General features: G+C 41.4%; 1 protein-coding gene across 1 annotated transcript; it reads right to left on the reverse strand.

Annotated features, from left to right (window-relative positions):
• Positions 1-1,485: 1,485 nt before the first annotated feature.
• LOC119186910 (uncharacterized) lies at positions 1,486-17,341 on the reverse strand. The gene is made up of 9 exons (XM_037435266.2): positions 17,254-17,341; positions 15,807-16,419; positions 14,373-14,507; positions 13,262-13,351; positions 9,947-10,078; positions 6,594-6,732; positions 5,564-5,770; positions 4,331-4,409; positions 1,486-1,654 (listed from the first exon to the last, which is right to left on the reverse strand). The coding sequence occupies exons 2-9, from the start codon at positions 16,413-16,415 to the stop codon at positions 1,534-1,536; spliced, it is 1,512 nt and encodes a 503-aa protein (XP_037291163.2). The 5' UTR covers positions 16,416-16,419; positions 17,254-17,341; the 3' UTR covers positions 1,486-1,533.
• Between the last annotated feature and the right edge of the window lie 47 nt (positions 17,342-17,388).

Consider the following 17,388-nt stretch of genomic DNA (forward strand, 5'->3'; position numbering starts at 1 on the left):
CACATATAGGCGAGCGCACGAAGGGGGCGACCGCACCCCCTAGTCATCTAAGAAGGGGGCGCGAGATCTGTTAGGGGGAAGGGGGGGGGGGGTTAGTGTCTGTCTCATGCATTGTGGTATAGGGAAGGAGGGTGCTGCGATGAACATATATGTCCTCTATCGAGAGAAATCCTGTGCACGCCCATGTATGTGCACCGACGTTTATAGATAAAGCCGGCGAAACTTTATTCGCTGGCGTACGTTATTCGCGGCGACTGTAACCATGTCCTGGAGGCTTCGGCGAGTCATGAATGGCTCAGCCGTCTTCGCCTGGGTGCAGAGGCCATGTGGTATCGTTAGCGCATGAGGGTGTTTCACCTGCAAACTGAAACTGAGCTCACATTCCGACAGCTGTGTAAATAGGCGTGCGCAGGGTTTCCCTCCAGAGGGGGCGAAGGTTCTTCACAGCACCCCCTCCCCCTCTTTGTGACTGGGAAAGTCTTCATGACCCCCCCCCCCCCCCCCCGCCTCGTGCGCACGCCTCAGCGAAGCAAGGGCGCAGGCACGCAGGGCAGGCAAATGGTCATTGTGCAAATGCATGCCATGGTGAAAAAAAAAATTACGGGGGGGGGGGGGGGCACGGGCCTGATGTGCCACCCCTTAGCTATGCCACGAATCAATGGTACAGTTAAGCCACCTTATATAAGGCACTGATGTAACAAAATATTGGGTATAGGAGACATTAGTTAATCTACATCAAAGTAGGGGTTGATCAGAAAATGAGCCTGGGGACCTGTTTATAAGAAACCCCTCATATAAGGGTCAAGATCTGCTTTCCAGCACAAGCCTCTCAGAAAGGGATTAAAGTGTGTGATTAATAGTTCATTGCACATAAAGCTGTCAACACAATTCCTCAACCTTAGCTTTGCCGACAGGCGATTCACTCATGCAGTCATCACTACTACAGGCGCCTCTGCCAAGATCACTGGCACATGCATATTGCGCACACTGCCTGCGTAGGCATGGCAACTGATATGTTGGGTACCAAAATTTAATCCCGTAGGGCAGCATTCTAAAGCTAGACGTGCAAGTGTATAAGAATTAACAAAATGTGATTTTTTTGAAAGCAAATATCCAGGCATTGTAAAATGCTGCTGCTGACATTGTAATTATCCAACCTTGTGCCAACCCTCTTAAAATGGTGGAGCCACACACCTGTCGCATCACCGCCACCTGAATCTACAGAGAAAAGAAAAAACTTCTCTGCAATGCTGGAACACATACGTAATGCAGACTTCACGATGAAATTATAGCTAGACAGCCGCTTTCATAAGGATTTCCGTGGAAAAAAGGAAATGGCTTGAAAGGTAACGTTTTCCTTGGCAAATTTCACAAAAAATGCTTAAATGTGCATCAAATGTCTCAAGCAATGAAAGCGTTCGAGGAATCATTTTGGCTTGTCTACATGAAGAAGTGTCTCCAGCCAGCAGTACACAAGACAGTGAATACCATTGGAATTTCATTTATTTACAAACTTCACGTTGAGTGGCCTGTCTATGATGTGCAGTACATAGCCCACGAGTGGGATGAGGGCTCCTGAGGCACAACCCATTGCACAGGCACAGAAGAACCCGCTGGATGATCTGGAGGCACGAGGAAGGTGTCCCAAGCGTTTCTAGAATAAGAAAGGGAACAAGATACAATACTCGAGAGACTAACAAACAGAAGACAGCATATAGCGAAACAGCAAGCTGATTGATCTTTCATGTATATTGTTTCGTACTATATTAAGGACAATAATAATGCACCTTCCATGTTTTTAGTACTTCCAATGAATTGTACATTCCTTCCATCATGGATAAATAAAGCAACAAAGGAGAGTATACTAATATTTCTCAAAGTGCATTTGAGTTGAGCTTTTCGAAATGAGTTACGCATCGAAATAAATGTCCATATATTATCCCATTTACACCCACACTGCTGTGTAGTTCAAAGAATGCTAAAGAGAAAAGTTGAAATGAGTTGTTTTAGATAGATAAACTGCACCCTGAGAGCTCTAATGCAGGGGTGCAACAGCCAAAACACAATATGGAGCAATTTTTGGAACAGCAAAATGTTACTTATGGAGCATTGAAATCCAAATTTGGAGCAGTTTACGGGGAAAAATCATACATTTTTTTTATCCTGAAATACCAAATTTGGAGCAGTATAAAAAATAAGTTAGATTTAAAAAAAAGAATGTATAAACCATTCAACATCCCTTAAATTGTGCAGTGTGAATTGGATCACTGCTATTTCAATCAAAGTAGTATTTTAAACCACCCCATGAGCAAACGATGATGAAGCCCATATTAGCATTTGCCGGGTCCGTCAAATAATTTGACAGACTTTGCGAATTTAAACATGAATCTTCAAAGCTTGCAACATTGAAATTTTTGGAGATTCGTAAAACAGAGGAGTCGGGATGGCAAAAAAAAAAATCTGGTGCACAATTTAGTTTGTTTTTTAGAAAAGCAAAAATGTCATACACTGCTCCAAACGATTGCTAGTAACTTATTTAGACGTGAATGTTTATACTGATACTCAGAATGAGTAACCTAGCAAAATGTGCAGTGTCCAGTGAGTTATCTTGGTTGATAAGCAATCACTTAGTCTGTCATGCCTTAGCCAAGCTAGCAGTCAAAGGATGCTTTGTGATGGATAACAAAAAACAATAAAAGCATTACTGCAAGGAAACAATACACAACAGCAAACAACTATTTCAAATTGTTGCTGATACAATGAAATGTTGGAGGGGGCTGTTCATAAAATGTGGTCCATGCATTGTTGCAGCTGTAATTGGGAATAAACAACTAAAAAGGCATAAAAGAGAGGCAAGTCATAACACAGTCATTTTTGGGAAATTGTAAATTCTTGACCCAAGCAATAAACAATAAATGAATAATTAAACATATGCACATTGCAAAGTTATTATGTTAGTTTTAGGCTTGTACGAATATTCAAATGCTTTCATTATTCAAACAAACATCACAGAAAATTTTGAAGTATTTGAAATGAACGAACAGATGTATATTGTACTCGGCGACAACTTTTTTTGGCACTGAAGGGGAAGCTATGGAGGCGGAGCTTCTGCACATGTAGCGCTACATGAAGTAGTCCGTTTTCGCACATGTCTCGTAATGCTATGGAAAGTGATGGGGGCGCACTATTAGCGTTTCATGTAAACGGACACACTGCTTAGTGTTTGAGGTGCCCATAAAAAGGTGGCACTTTCTCGCACGCTTGAGAACGCGAAGTGACAACGAATAAATGAAAGTAAATATGGCTATCTTAATGGTGGGAGCTGCGTCTTGTCTGAAATAGCTCCACATAAAAAATAAAGGGGGAACTTGTATATGTCACCGTGAAAATACGGGTGTTGTTGTGGAACTACATTCACTGGCAGTAGGATGCCCGCGATTTGGCTCTGTAGCCTTCGCTCCAATGCCAAAAAAAGTTGTTGCTGAATATAGTCCACATGTAACCCCTTGTAAATATGGTTTCACTGCAGTATAGAAGTGCTAAGCCATAAAAACACCTGCGTGTTAACCCACGTAAAAGTGGTTTCCCTGCAATAAAGAATTATTAAGCTGCGAAAACACCTGCCCCCAAGAAAATCTACCTTTTCGCGAAGCCCCTTTTCAAGTTTAAATGAAATTTCTACACTCGCATCGATTCATAATTTTTTGTTTAAAAGCTTGCAGCACCCGAGTTACTTCCTCTTAGTAAATTTCAAAAGAGCATATTTCACAGGTTATCCCTTGTATTCTACAGAGAGTCAAATTCGCCCCTGCCGCGGTGGTCTAGTGGCTAAAGTACTCGGCTGATGACCCGCAGGTCATGAGATCGAATCTCGCCTGTGGCGGCTGCATTTCCGATGGAGGCGGAAATGTTGTAGGCCCGTGTGCTCAGAATTGGGTGCACATTAAAACACCCCCGGTCGTCAAAATTTCCGGAGCCCTCCACTACGGAGTCTTTCATAATCGTACGGTGATTTTGGGACGTTGAACCCCACATGTCAATGAGAAAGTCAAATCCTACTACTACTTAACATTGTGAACACTTCTTTTGAAGCAAAAAGAATGTCATCTGCACAAGCATTGTTTTTATTTTTAAAAAAATATTTTGCGAAATAGTTGGGTCATGTGAAGTATGCCTATTTTTCTTTAAAATATGTAATATACACTATACGAGTTTGATGTGGAATTGTTCCACCAAAATCACTATTAGCTTTGAACCCAAAATTCACAATTGGCTCAAGCCTAATAATTTCGATTTTCTAAACATAGCTAAGATAAACAAAGGTACTTACCTAACCCATGCTAAGGAATCAATGCTTTCGTTTGAAGATGTATAAAGTTTATTGAATGGAAGCACTTCGGAGTTGACTTCTGCACACAAGAAAATGAAGCTCATTTTAGAAAAGCAGACAGAACAAGAGATGAGGTGAAGAATGAAATAAGACACAGGCACTAGGATAGGTAACACAATCAACAGAAAAGAGCGATTTAATAAACGCAGTGATAAGTGCCCTTGAAAACAACAGCTGCTTACAGCTGTCGTGTACTATGTTGCAAACTTGCTGGTAAATTTGCATTCTGTCTTAACTTTAAACATGCAGCGGTATGTTCACTGCCACTGGTAGTCCCACCACCGAAAGCAAGTCTCCAAGCACCTGCGTTGCGATCCATCAAGTCCTCACAAAATTGGGGTGAGTGAGCATTATCTCTTTCATGCCTGACAGCCTGAAACCTTCAAGATATCTTCCACAACAATTTTGTACAGGCTGCTTCTGACGACCCAAGGCTAGGGAGAAAAGTTCAGCACTAGAAAAACGAACACCAACCAGAAGTGTGCCAGGTGATGGACAGAGTAACCCAAAAATAAGTGAATGTGCTCCGGGAGAAAAGCGTGGACAAAATTATGCCTCATCCTTCATATTTATTGGGTAAAATGATGGCATTGCTATTATTAGTGTTGCAGAATGTTACGCAGTGGCAGCATGTGCGTTTTCGTAGGTCTTTTATCAAATTGTTGCGGAACAGAGGAGCGGCAGCCTCAATTTTTTGCGTCGCATTGTTAGCTCCGGAATGAAAGATATGCAATGCTCAGTGAAATCGTGTCACATGCTACCGAAAAGATTTTTTTTTTTAATCTATTTGAACATTTTTGACGGCCAGCATGAGTGTGCCTTCGGGTTGGTGTGTGGTTGACAATCAGTGGTGATCAAGCTATTCAGAGTAGACACCGAGGGAACGATCAAGTGATTCGGAGAACACGTGGAGGGGAGGAGGGGAGGGGCACTATGGAGAAGCCGCCGTCGCTGCGCGGTGGACTTAGAGCTTCAGAAGTACACAACTGAACATTGCTGCCAAATATTAATATTTTATGGAAATGTGTTACAAACAGCTCTATAGGGTTATATTTAGTTTTTACAATTGCATGCGTAGAAGCTGGAAAATTATTCGGGAACGTATCAACGAGGTTCTAGTTGGTTATATGGCAACATTTGCGAGTAGTAGTGATAACCAAACAAGAGCCATACCTGTGCTTCCGAACAAGCTTTTGAGGACAGCCGCCTGTTTGTTTGCAAGCTTTTTGCTCTCGAACTGTTCCTTCTGTTCAGTTTCGAGCATGACTTTGAGAGCAGTCTCCTCCTTCAAATAATCTGAAAGCTGATTTTCAAGAAGGCGGTGCACAGATGAGAACCCTTCTTCAAAGTTACTATCTGCTTCTGGAGCGACGTAGAGACCTACAAACAAGAAAAAAAAGAATAGAAAGATTAGTTAGTGAAATTCATAGTGCTACTCTTTAAGCAACATACAACACAATTCCCAGCCTTTTTTTAAAATTTACTGCGTTTCACACAACACCTTCAGTGCATAACATATTATCAATCCAATGCAAAGGCATCTAAGTAAACAATGCTCCTAGTCCTCAAGAGTAACAGAGAATTGTTAAAAATTGTCTGCAACATTACTTATTATTAAAACCACAAGACATTACTATTAACGATTGCTTTATTTCATCTGCTTTTCCCTTCATACACGTGAATGAATAAAACTTGTTGTTTTCTACCACATACCTGTTAAGTGTTACATTAACATGGTAAATGTAACATTCAGTGACAGGGATGGTATAAAAGTAACAAATCATGCAGACACAATTAAGGGCACCACATTTTGCTGGTTGATGTAAACAAAATGTTCAGTACTTTTTAATTTTGTAAATCAAGAAATACCGTAAAAGCTTGGCTGTGTCTCGGTATAAGCCTCGTTTTATAGTTCTTTAGTGATGGTGAACTACAAGAGCACATGCACTGCATCTATAGTGCGCAGAATGACAAAGTGGACAGCTTTAAGGCCACAGTAAGGTATATGTGACCCATGCATTTTAGAGCCAGGTGAAGATTCATGTTTACAGAGTCCTTTGCTAGAACAGCTCCATATCATTACACAATTCTGCAGTACAAGATAAAAAAAACTAACCGGTTTATTTTTTTTAAAGCTCACAAATACTTTTAATAAAAACACTAGTGTCTTAAAACTAAGGTTCAATGTTAACGACATGCAAACCTTTTTGCTGATAAGATTCTTTGCGAGCGGCCCGAAGCTGTTTTATGGCTTCGAGCTTATCAAGATATTCTCTTGTACGGCTAATTTTGAACCGTATTTCTCCCAGGATAGAGTCCACTTCCTCTTTCATTTCTTCTTCCTATTGGCACAGTAAAAGTAAACACAATGCATCAGTATCAACAGTCTGAGAACATATCTTATAAACTCATATAATCCACTCAAACCTCAATGTAAGGAACCCAGATATAATGAAATATCAGTTATAACGAAGTAAATGAAAAATAGTCTTGCAATAAATACAGTGTTAGGAATATACCTTTATAGAGAATTTTCGAATATAACAAACTTATTTTCGTGTAATATGCAACTTTATTATAATGAGGTTTGAGTGTTATTGCGCTTCTTCAGAACGTCGCACCAGATTCGACGCGCAACTGTTGCGTCAAATATGAAATGTTTTAACGAAACATTTAATAAACATCTATACATGTTTATGCACAAAACAAAACTACTGGGAAAACAAAACTTGATTTCTGCATAAACAACTGCGGCAGATGTACACATGTGTTCAGCTAAACCGCTGTCTGATTCTAGTTCAAATGACACACAAAGGAAGGATGTTGCTGTAGCATCAGTTTAGAATTATGTCTCCAGCCATTATTTGATTACAGTAAAACCTCGTTAATTCAACGTAACTGGGGCTGCGAAAAAGCTTCGGATTAAGCGGGTTTTAGAATTAACAGAACACACAAGAAGTGGGATGCAAGGAACTTGGAACTATTCAAAGTAATCAGTGCTTGTCGTTTGCTGTGCCGGCTAGCTTGCGGCTCCTAAGGTCATGTTATTCAGCAATATATGGTCTTTATTTTGCCGCAAACATGGAAGAACAGTGGGCCTCGCTGCTGCCACAGAAAAAAAAAAAAAGAAAAGCGCAGTCGTGAACGACTGAAATGTGCGCCCACAGAAAACAAGACATATTCCCTGCAACACAGTTGTGACATGCGGGCAGCATGTCGCCTGCTCCTCGCTCTGTCAGCACGTCATGATGGGACCATTCGCACATTCGTTCTACTATAATTATGAATTTTATAATTGCCAGTATGACGAAGCTTACGATGTGTTTTGGCTGGAAAAAATTATCTTTGAAACTTTCAAACTTAGTTTTTGAAGTAGGTGTTGCTGACAAGAACTCTATCACCAGTGCAAAGACACGAATTGCTGGAGCAACCGGCGATCGGAGGTGCACATACATCGCGATTTTAGCTAAACTGTCCTTTATTAATTTCTTTACAATTCCAGAAAGAATGGGTAAACCACGACCCGCTGACAATGCGAGAAAAATGCGGTAAGCTGCCCGCGTGTCACCGCTGTCCTGCAGTGAAGCATAGCTTGTTTTTTACAGGCGCACATTTTGGTTGACCACGAGGCCGTTTTTTCTTCTTTCTTTTTTTTTTTTGCGCTGGAAGTAGCGAGGCTGGGGTGCTTCAGCTGCCACTCGTTAGGATCGATACGTTGCATTGCCTTGTGGCTATTGATAGCCGTCGTTCCACGGATTCGCGGCGAAATCGGAATATGGAACTGGCACACGACACCTAAAGTTTTCGAATTAACCGGACTGGTGCCGGCCGACGCTTCAGATTAACCACTTAAACTTACATTGCAAAACACAGGATAGCGGCAATCCTTTGAATCAAGTGGGATTTCGAAATAACTGAGTTCGAATTAATGAGCTTTTACTGTATATTATTTAGAGAAGGCTAATAAACACACCATAGACAATAATGTCCCTCAAGAGACATTTATTTGTGTGCGACAGAGATATGGCCTCATTTTACGACTTTTCCACACTATGGTGAAAGTTGCGACCCACCATACAGCGTAGAGAAATCTATCTTTCTAGGCAGGCATGGCTACAGGTTTCATTTCATCAATTTTTTTTTTCTCTCAAGAGCACAAAGGCATTGCAGTTCCGAGAGATGGCTTGGTTACCAACTGATGAAGTGCACATTGATTTTACTGTCAAAAGAGAAGTATGTGGTGCTCATAAACCTGGCATTAGGCTTAGTCCACTGCAAAATACTTGATCTGAGAGACAATTTAGCGAAAATGAGTCGGCAGTTCAGCTAGAGTACTCGTGTACAACTGGCCCTCACTTATGAAGAACATTGCATATTCCCATGTAGAGATAACTTATAGCTAGAATTTCGTATAGGTGCTCTTAATTTATCCCTCAATATTAAATACTAAAGCTAAATGTTAGGGTGCAAGAACAGGAGCATAAAAGAAGAAAAAGAGTTTTGTCTAGTCTTTCGCTGTTCTCTAGTCTGTATTTCTACGACGAAACTTCCTTTATGATGAATCCTTACTGACTAGAACACTTTTCTACTGTTCTAAAGCAACAGCTGAACCTGATTTAGCATGCAGGGGTAGAATTTAAAAATAAGGTTTCTACAGTTCAGGCTTACTGGCCATCAAAGTGAACAGTGCTGCTACAATATAAATGTCCTTGTGGCATTTGACAAAGTATACAGGTTTACTGAGAAACTTTTCTGCACCAGTAGGAAATAAACAAATAAATGAAGATCCTAGCAAATGATGACTTGAAAGTAGCACTGCAATAGAGCTGCAGATGGCTTTTGCATTTTTTCAAATGAAACAGGTTAGTGCTGCACTGAAGCATTAACATTAAATAAAATGCATCGTAACCCTCAAATATGGCACTATAATTGTGTGCAAACGAGCTGGCAGTCTAAACAAGGCAGCAATTCATTGCAAAATTTTTATCATGATGACATTCGGAAACGTTCGACCAACATTTCATTTATCTTTTCTATCCAGAGTAACAAAAAAAAGAAAATGACAAAACTACCCAGAACGATATAGTGGGATTATTTTTTGGGGGCAAGCTGTAAGAGTTTCAAATTTATACTTGGACCTTAAAGTGTGGGTTTAAAAGGGGACAAAAGTTCTATCCAATTCATAACAACAACTATGCATAATTAACCATAACATCCTTTTGCCTCAATTATAGTTAAGGTCACCGTTAAATTGCACTAATTCATTAAACATTTTGCTGGTGCAGCTTATACAGGTTTATCTTGGTTGTAATCACTGCATCTGTTGTTTAAATGAATTTCTCTAAAGACTAGATCACAACTTCTGTTTTTGTAGCCACAGCTTGTGTGGCAATCGTCACCCCATCTTGGAAGATTCTGCTGGGTGTTTCTGCCTTTTGTCTTCTCCTCCCAAGCATAATAATGTAAATATGAATAGAAGTCTATTCAATTCGATCTACAGAAAAGGTTGCTCATTAGAAACTGCTGTGACATGTTTACTGTACCACAGCAAATCACCTGTCTTTCTTGATTTGCTCGCTCCAATATCCGTTGACGGCGTGCATTAATTTTGGCTTCGACCATGGCAACCTGCTTGGCATGCTCTTCAGCTTCTTGTTCTCGTCGTACACGCTGTCGCTTCAACCTCTCCTAGACAAAAAATGAAAAAGCTTTAGAGATATGTAGTATTACAAGAATGTTTACATTCAGCTTGTGCAAATAGTGAACTTTAAGTTCGAAGCGAATAGTGATTTTGATCGAATAATTTCGAATCGGATTCGAAATATAACATATGAAAAAAAAAACAGGCATATTTATTATCACCCAACTAACCTGCACAATATCTTTTAAAAATTGAAATATCGCAAATGCCACTTTCTTTTTTCGTTCAAAAGAAGCAAAAAAAACTTTGAGTAGTAGCAGGATTTGACTTTGGCAGGATGCGAGTCATAACCCTTATAATATGTAACATATTTAAGTTTATATATACGAATTTAAGTTTATATTATATTTACCTTTATATTATACACGAAGCATATAAGCCATTATAACAAGCTTTTTAGCTTAATAAAATGAATTAATTTGAGGGTAATATTTCTATTTAAAGGGGCCGTGCGACACTTTTTCAAGGAGCCATGGAATGGATTTACTGAAGAAGCTTATTGCTTAATGAATTCACGGCCTGAAAAATTCTTAGAATCCTTCCAGTAGGCGCGGAGCTGCAAAGATTTGTCGCACGCTGCAACTGAATTCTCTGTTCTCGTCCCAACGAAAGTGCTGAAAGCTACGCCGGGAGGGATAGCACTAGGAAAGAAAATACGTCACACATGCTTTCCGAGCTTGTCGAGTCATTTGCCGAGACAAGAGAGCAATTTTCTGCTGACTTTGAGACTTTGTTATGAATCGCACGCCACGTGCTACACTATAATGTTTGGCTTGCATGCTTTCGGTAGCCTCGACTACCGATCCGCAGCATTTTCTAACAATGCTCAAAAAATGTTTCAGGGCCCCTTTAAATTTGAAGAAGGGCTTCACGGCAACGCGAATTTCTTCTAAACAGATGCTTTCACGTTTTAGCACCCCTACACCGCAGTGAAACTATCTTTACAGGGGGTACATTCGAAATTGTATGCATTTATTCGTTCCTTGCGAATACTTCGAAATTTTTCATAATGTAAATTCGAATCGAAGCGAAATCGAATACCTTCCTATTCGTTCGAATATTCGAAGCATTCGAATATTCACACAAGCCTAGTTTACATGAACACAATAAGTGTAAGCAAACGTCCCATGACTAAATGAAGTAATTCAGTGATGCTGGTAAGAATATGCGATTTGAAAGCATTTTTGGGGCTGTAAAATTTTGATTTCGTAGCACATTGAAGTATATAATTTTGAATTTAAGCACACTTCAGAGCGCTCTGAAGGAGCAATTTGCATTTGGCACTTTCTGATCTGAACGAGCTCTTGATTTATGCCAGCTATCAGATAATAGCTGCAATCAGGTGTTGTATGGCCTACAGCTGGCAATGTACTTTGCAAATAAAGTAGGAAGAAGGGGCGAGGGCACGAGCAACAACTACGGCCACTGGCTCGCTCAGTTGTTTTAATACCTTCGATATAGCTAGACGTCCAGGTCCTGGTCCCTCCTTCGCCTTTCTTACACATAGTTCTGGTACCGAAAACCACCTGGTCGTCTGGTCTTTGACTCTTGACCATGAATCGACTCTGAACATTGTGCCGATTTGAGCGAAAAGACATGAAACCACACATCTCAATGCTCGATGCCCTTTTGGCAGACTTGTCGACCCCTGATGAGAACCTCCAGAAAGTGCTTGCTTTAATTGTGGCGAAAAATAGCAAGCCAATCCCTTTGGACATCCAGATGGACACTGACACTCCACTGCCAACAACAGTGCACTTGGATGAATTTCCACGGCCTTCGAAAATCCCTAACGCCTTGGCATTGTCGTCGTCCTCGTTGATTGAGGAAGGAAAATCGTCGTCAGCCTGGCAGTATTTACTCAGCTCTGATGCACATGTGAACCAAGCAGATGCCAAGGACTACCTGGTTCCCAAAGGGGCAAAGCAGCAAATGATTATGCAGCACATGCAGAAGCTTCAGATACAATGCCAGCAGCAGTTGACGAATATGACTCTCAAGGAGTATGAACGTTATCAAGAACCCTCACGAATCTGTGAAAAATACTGCCAGCAAGTCCAGAACCAGTAACATCAACAGCAAGTGCCGATGCAGCATCGCCAGCAACTTCAGCAGGAGCACATACAACAGCACAGCCAGCAACAGTCGCATCATTCGCTCCTACAGTCGCCCGCTGAATCATTCATTTGCGAAGTACGAGGACCTAAGCCAACTTGTGCTTTTGCACTTCCTGCTTCGCGGTAGGAGGCTTCTCTCCAATTTGACTCATTCACATCTTGTTCACAAATGCCCGCCTCAACTTCTGCCACTCCACACATAAACTTTGTCGCAAGTTTGCCAGCTATGGGAGTATGCTGCTAAGAAAGGAGGGAGAAGGAGCGTGGGCAAGAGCAACAGCCTTGGACGCTGGCTTGCTCATATGTTCCAATACCTTCTACACAGCCAGATGTCCAGGTCCCTCTTTCACGTTTTCTACACTTCGTTCTACACTTAACGAAGTGAGTGAGAACAGGGCCTCTGTCTGAAAAGAGGGCAATTGAGGAAGTGGCAACTTCACGCCTCCCTTGTAAGCTATACATGCCATGCACACCTGCAAACTTTGGCTTAACTGTTCATAGCAGTGTCTGCTGTTTGTAGGATGCATTCTTTCACCAAGCCCGAGGAGTGTATCAAGACCACTTTAAGCACTAAAACCTACGGAGTAAGTGAATTAAGAAGGACTCAAGTATTTCTGATTCACTCAAGTGACTGCACTATGAAGCACTGTGGGCACAATCCTATCACTTGATTACTAGAAACAGAGTTAACAAGCTTACAAAAAAAGAAACCTGCTTTCTGCTTGTTCTCCAGCACAATACGTAAAACACCACAGTTAAAGTATGTGCCACGCTGTGCAGCCATTGCTATAAGACTCTCAACACACTGTCTATATTTATATCTATACTTATGACCTTTAGACTATACGAACATGCAGAGCAAAGAGCTAATACAACAGAAGGGCTATGGAACTAGCAAACATGACAAAAAGAAAAAAGAAGGTCCCAGAGTCAACTCGGATATATATATAGACCAGTTTTACGATACATTTTAGCAACACAAGGTGCATCACATAAAAAAGGCAAGCATTCTAGCTGCTCACTGACACAAAAAGAAAGCCCGCGTGAATGTACCCTTTTCTTTCGTCTTCGCTCAACTGAAGTAAGTAGTCGAGACAGAACATCCTCCTTGGAGAGCTGTTGACATCGTGACTGGAGCTTTGCCTGAGAGAGAGTTGGAGAATAAATAGGTTCATCTTTTCATTTCAAAATTCAACAGTGGGAATAACAAAAAGTGCACATGATTGCACATGCACGATACACAAGTAGTACAATGTTTTCATTTTCACGCTAAGCTTGTAAATTGTAGGGTAGTGTAAGATAGGTAGTTGTGCGAAGAAGTGCTCATGTTTGAGGAAAACTAAGCTAGCCATTTTAGTTGAGCTCTAGAGCTCCGATGATACACATAAATCTACCAGCACTCTTTTCAATGCTGAGAGCAAGAGCAATCAGCATGCAAGCAATAGGCATGACAAGTATACAGAAGTGCTGCAACCCTCTGTCATGCAACATATTTACAACAAAGGATACTATACATGTAGTTCCTCTCTCATTGTTCAGGAGCTTGAAAATTGCAAATTAAAGTAATTGGAGAATGCAAAAAAATATACACATATTGCACAGAAGATATCTCAACATTATAGTTTCTATAGGCAGACATGATAAACAAACACTACAGCAAAAAAAAAATGGGAAGGGGAGGGGTGGCAGACAATAATGAGTTGTGTCCTAAAAAAACATGGCCACTTAAGGCAAATCTAAGAAAGAAGACTGGGTGAGTAAATATGGCTCTGTACAATAATCTGTCAGATGGCAGTCGGCAAAGGCCATATTGAAAAATGCTTTGAAACAGAGTTTGTCTTTGCACACCTCGCTTGTATGTCAATAACAGGTAATTTAAAAACGGCATGCACTTGCACTGCCAGCACCATGCTTCTGAAGTTTATGGGGAAGTTTCCTAGCATGTGCAAGAGTCCACTGCTTATCAAGAGTGCTGGTGACACGCAGGATTCTATAAACAGAAAGAATGAGAAAACTTCAACCAAAATATTATTAGGAAAACCTCACGTTTTGAAGCCAGTCTTGGCTTCTTCCTCGAAGGTAAGAAAGCCCTGAGGAAGAAGTCACTGTAACGTGTCTTAAACAATCTTCACATATGCTAATGCAGTAGAAACAAAGTTCTAACCTGGTGCAGCTCAACATGCTGCATGAGTGCCGACCACTGTTCATCGTTTCCCCGCCGAACAAGGCTTTCAGCCAATTTTTCCAGACTCTTCAGAGTTTCCAGGGCTTCTAGTGCTTCTCTAAGCACAATCAGGGGCTGTAATAGTTAACAATGGTTTTAAAACTCGTCCCTCGGGAAATTCTCGATTTGAACATCATCACAGAGAGCTGAAATGTGAATAAAAAGGGCCCTGCAACACTTTATCAGCATGGTCATAAAACACTGCTAATCGGTAGTTGAGGCTACTGAGAACACACGAGTGAAACATTACAGTGCAACGTGCGGCCCGGAATTCACAATTGATAGAAATCGCTCCCTCTCCCCTTGAGAAATGATGCCATACACACAAATTACTGTGCCATAAACATACGTTCAGTGATCACGCTGAAATGGCTATGCATTACACGAAAAAATTAAAAGAAATTGCTCTTCATCAAGATGTGCGCTGACCAAGGGGCAATCTGCCTCCCTGCGTAGCTTTCAGCACGCAGGGAGGCTGGGTACGAAAAGAGAGAGAAAGTGATTAATGCACGCAGCGAATCCCTGCAACTCTGCTCGTACTTGACGGATTCTAAATATTATTCGGGCAGTTGATTAGAGAGGCAATAAGCTTCTTTAATGAAGCAATTAGATGATTACTTGGAAAAGCGTTGCAGGGCCCTTTTACCAGAAATAGCACTGCTTGTGGTACAGCTGTATAGTACAGTGACTGTCTGGGTAAGATGTGACTAGAAAGACTGCAACATAAAACCCAGATTTAAAAGGACACTTATCACCTGTTTGGGCACTTCAATCAAACAAATGCTTCATTGAGGTCCTCCGTGTCCTGGTTACAGGAAAACTGTTGAGACATTGAAAATGTCCTCAGTTACTGTAATGGTACTATGCTGCTCATTACCTCAAGAGAAAGTGACAATCCTGTTGAAAGTAATAATTCAGCAATACAAAAAGAGCTGCACGACACAATAGTTGTTTTAATTTAGGCACACATTTGCCTTGAAAATTTCTAGTTTTCTAAGCCAGTATCAGTATACTAATGGTGACGTATGGTGCAGTATCGTATATCGTATATGCAGTATATCGTATATCGTATATGCAGTGCATGATTTTTTTTATAACTACACAGAGCGCAGAAATGTTCTTAAAGAAAAGGAGGAGCATTGTTAATAACTCCAGCAAGTGAAAACTCAAGATCGACATTTATAACGCAGCCTTACAGCACAACCGAGAATGCTTAGAAAGTCTCCAGATTTTGTTCTCGCAAAAGTAGGCCACCGTGGTCTAGAATCGATGACACTTGTGTGTTAATAACTAGCCTCTTCGGTGGCCATAGAATAATTCACCTCTGATCAGCACACAAAAACAAGCCATAGGAACTAAATGCGATGCTCTTACGGATGTTTCCTCTTTAGCAGTTGACACCTTCTCCTTCTTGATGGAACTCTGTTGGCTCAATTCATACTGCTTGACTTTCTTCTGCAGCCACTGTGGTAGCCTCTTAGCCTGCGTGTCATCCGTCGAAGCTTCCTCTGGTGGTATCTCGCTTGTGAGCACATTAACATGCTGCGTCGGTGGTACACTATTCATCCATGGTGGTGGTCTAAGGGCACTGTTTTCAGGAAACTGAGGAGGAGGCTGTAGCGGTGGTGGCTGTAGCGGTGGTGGCTGTAGCGGTGGTGGCTGTAGCGGTGGTGGCTGCAACGGTGGTGGCTGCAGCGGCGGTGGCTGCAACGGGGGTAGCCTCATTGGAGGTGGCTGCAACGGGTGTTGCTGCAATGGGGGTTGTGGCTGAGGTACACTGGGTGGTGGGTAAAACTGCTGCGGTGCAGGTGGTGGCACACTCGGTGGAGGCACACTGTAGGGAGACTGCAGTGATTGGCCCCGAGGTGCAGTGGGCCATGTTTGGAACCTCTGGTTAGGCAGAGTTGGCTGTTCATCACCTCCAAAACCCTGATTGCTCTGAGGCAGTGGAGGTGGCAGCCGATGCTGATGCCAAAATGCCATTGCCCTGCAGGAAAATGTGTCAAATAATTTCAATGCTCGTGATCAGTTACCTTACGTGAAAATTTAAACTCTCACATTTAACACTGAAAATGTTTTTATTACAATTATGTCTCCAATGAAGTGGGATATTCTATATATGTACCACAGGGACATCCATTTTACCACTACCAACGTATGTGCAATGCTTTATTATTGTTATTATTCGTAGTGGCGAAATAGAAACAACCCTTCGCACTGAGTACGTGTGGCATATTCGGCCATGCCAGATATTTTACTCCGTCTCCTTTTTTTTATGCAAATAAACTTTGTTATTTGACTTTTAGGGGCTATTGACTACGCTTAATCTTCACCGTTGCCACTTCTCGACCCCACAGTGACCATGTTAAGCCGCCTTTTTTGCTGATCGCACCAGTCTGCTCTATGCGATTATTAGGCTACAGTCAACACACGTTAGACATTTCTCAATACATAGGCTACAAGTACACGAGCGTGCATCATTACGCGCGTATTTCGAACACTTCTTTCGAGATTTCACTGGATAGGACAGAGTTCATAAAAAGGTCTCAAGCACAAACCGCCTGCCAATGATAGTAGAGGCGGCAGCTAGTAGTACCAAGAACTGTTAGATACCCTACTCGGACAAGTGTAGATTCCGTTCTGCTTCAACTACTTGGGCGATGAGCGGCGACACGGCACAAACGACTCTTACAAGCGTTGCTCTAATCCGGCACTTCCGACCTATCTGTGCCGCTAAACAAAGCTCTCACTTGTAGATCGCAAATCTTAATCATCAGCATTTAAATTTATTGCAATCGAATCAGTTAGTAGGAGCAGTTACCATGCATCACACTGTTTTAAGATCGTGATAACACGCGATCGTGGAGGAAGATAAACGCCACAACAGAAAGATCGCGTTGTGGAATCAGTCAAATCACATGCCAATAAAATTCAATATATCAAAATTTTATTAGGT

Source organism: Rhipicephalus microplus, chromosome 1 (assembly GCF_043290135.1).
Source record: "Rhipicephalus microplus isolate Deutch F79 chromosome 1, USDA_Rmic, whole genome shotgun sequence".
Classification (NCBI taxonomy): Eukaryota; Metazoa; Arthropoda; class Arachnida; order Ixodida; family Ixodidae; genus Rhipicephalus; species Rhipicephalus microplus.

Coding starts and splice junctions, on each gene's coding strand:
- LOC119186910 (XM_037435266.2), bottom strand. CDS start 16,415: ATGGCATTTTGGCATCAGCATCGGCTGCCACCTCCACTGCCTCAGAGC. Junction 14,508..15,806: donor CTGCTAAAGAGGAAACATCC/GTAAGAGCATCG, acceptor TAACTATTACAG/CCCCTGATTGTGCTTAGAGA. Junction 4,410..5,563: donor AAGCTTGTTCGGAAGCACAG/GTATGGCTCTTG, acceptor TCTTGTGTGCAG/AAGTCAACTCCGAAGTGCTT.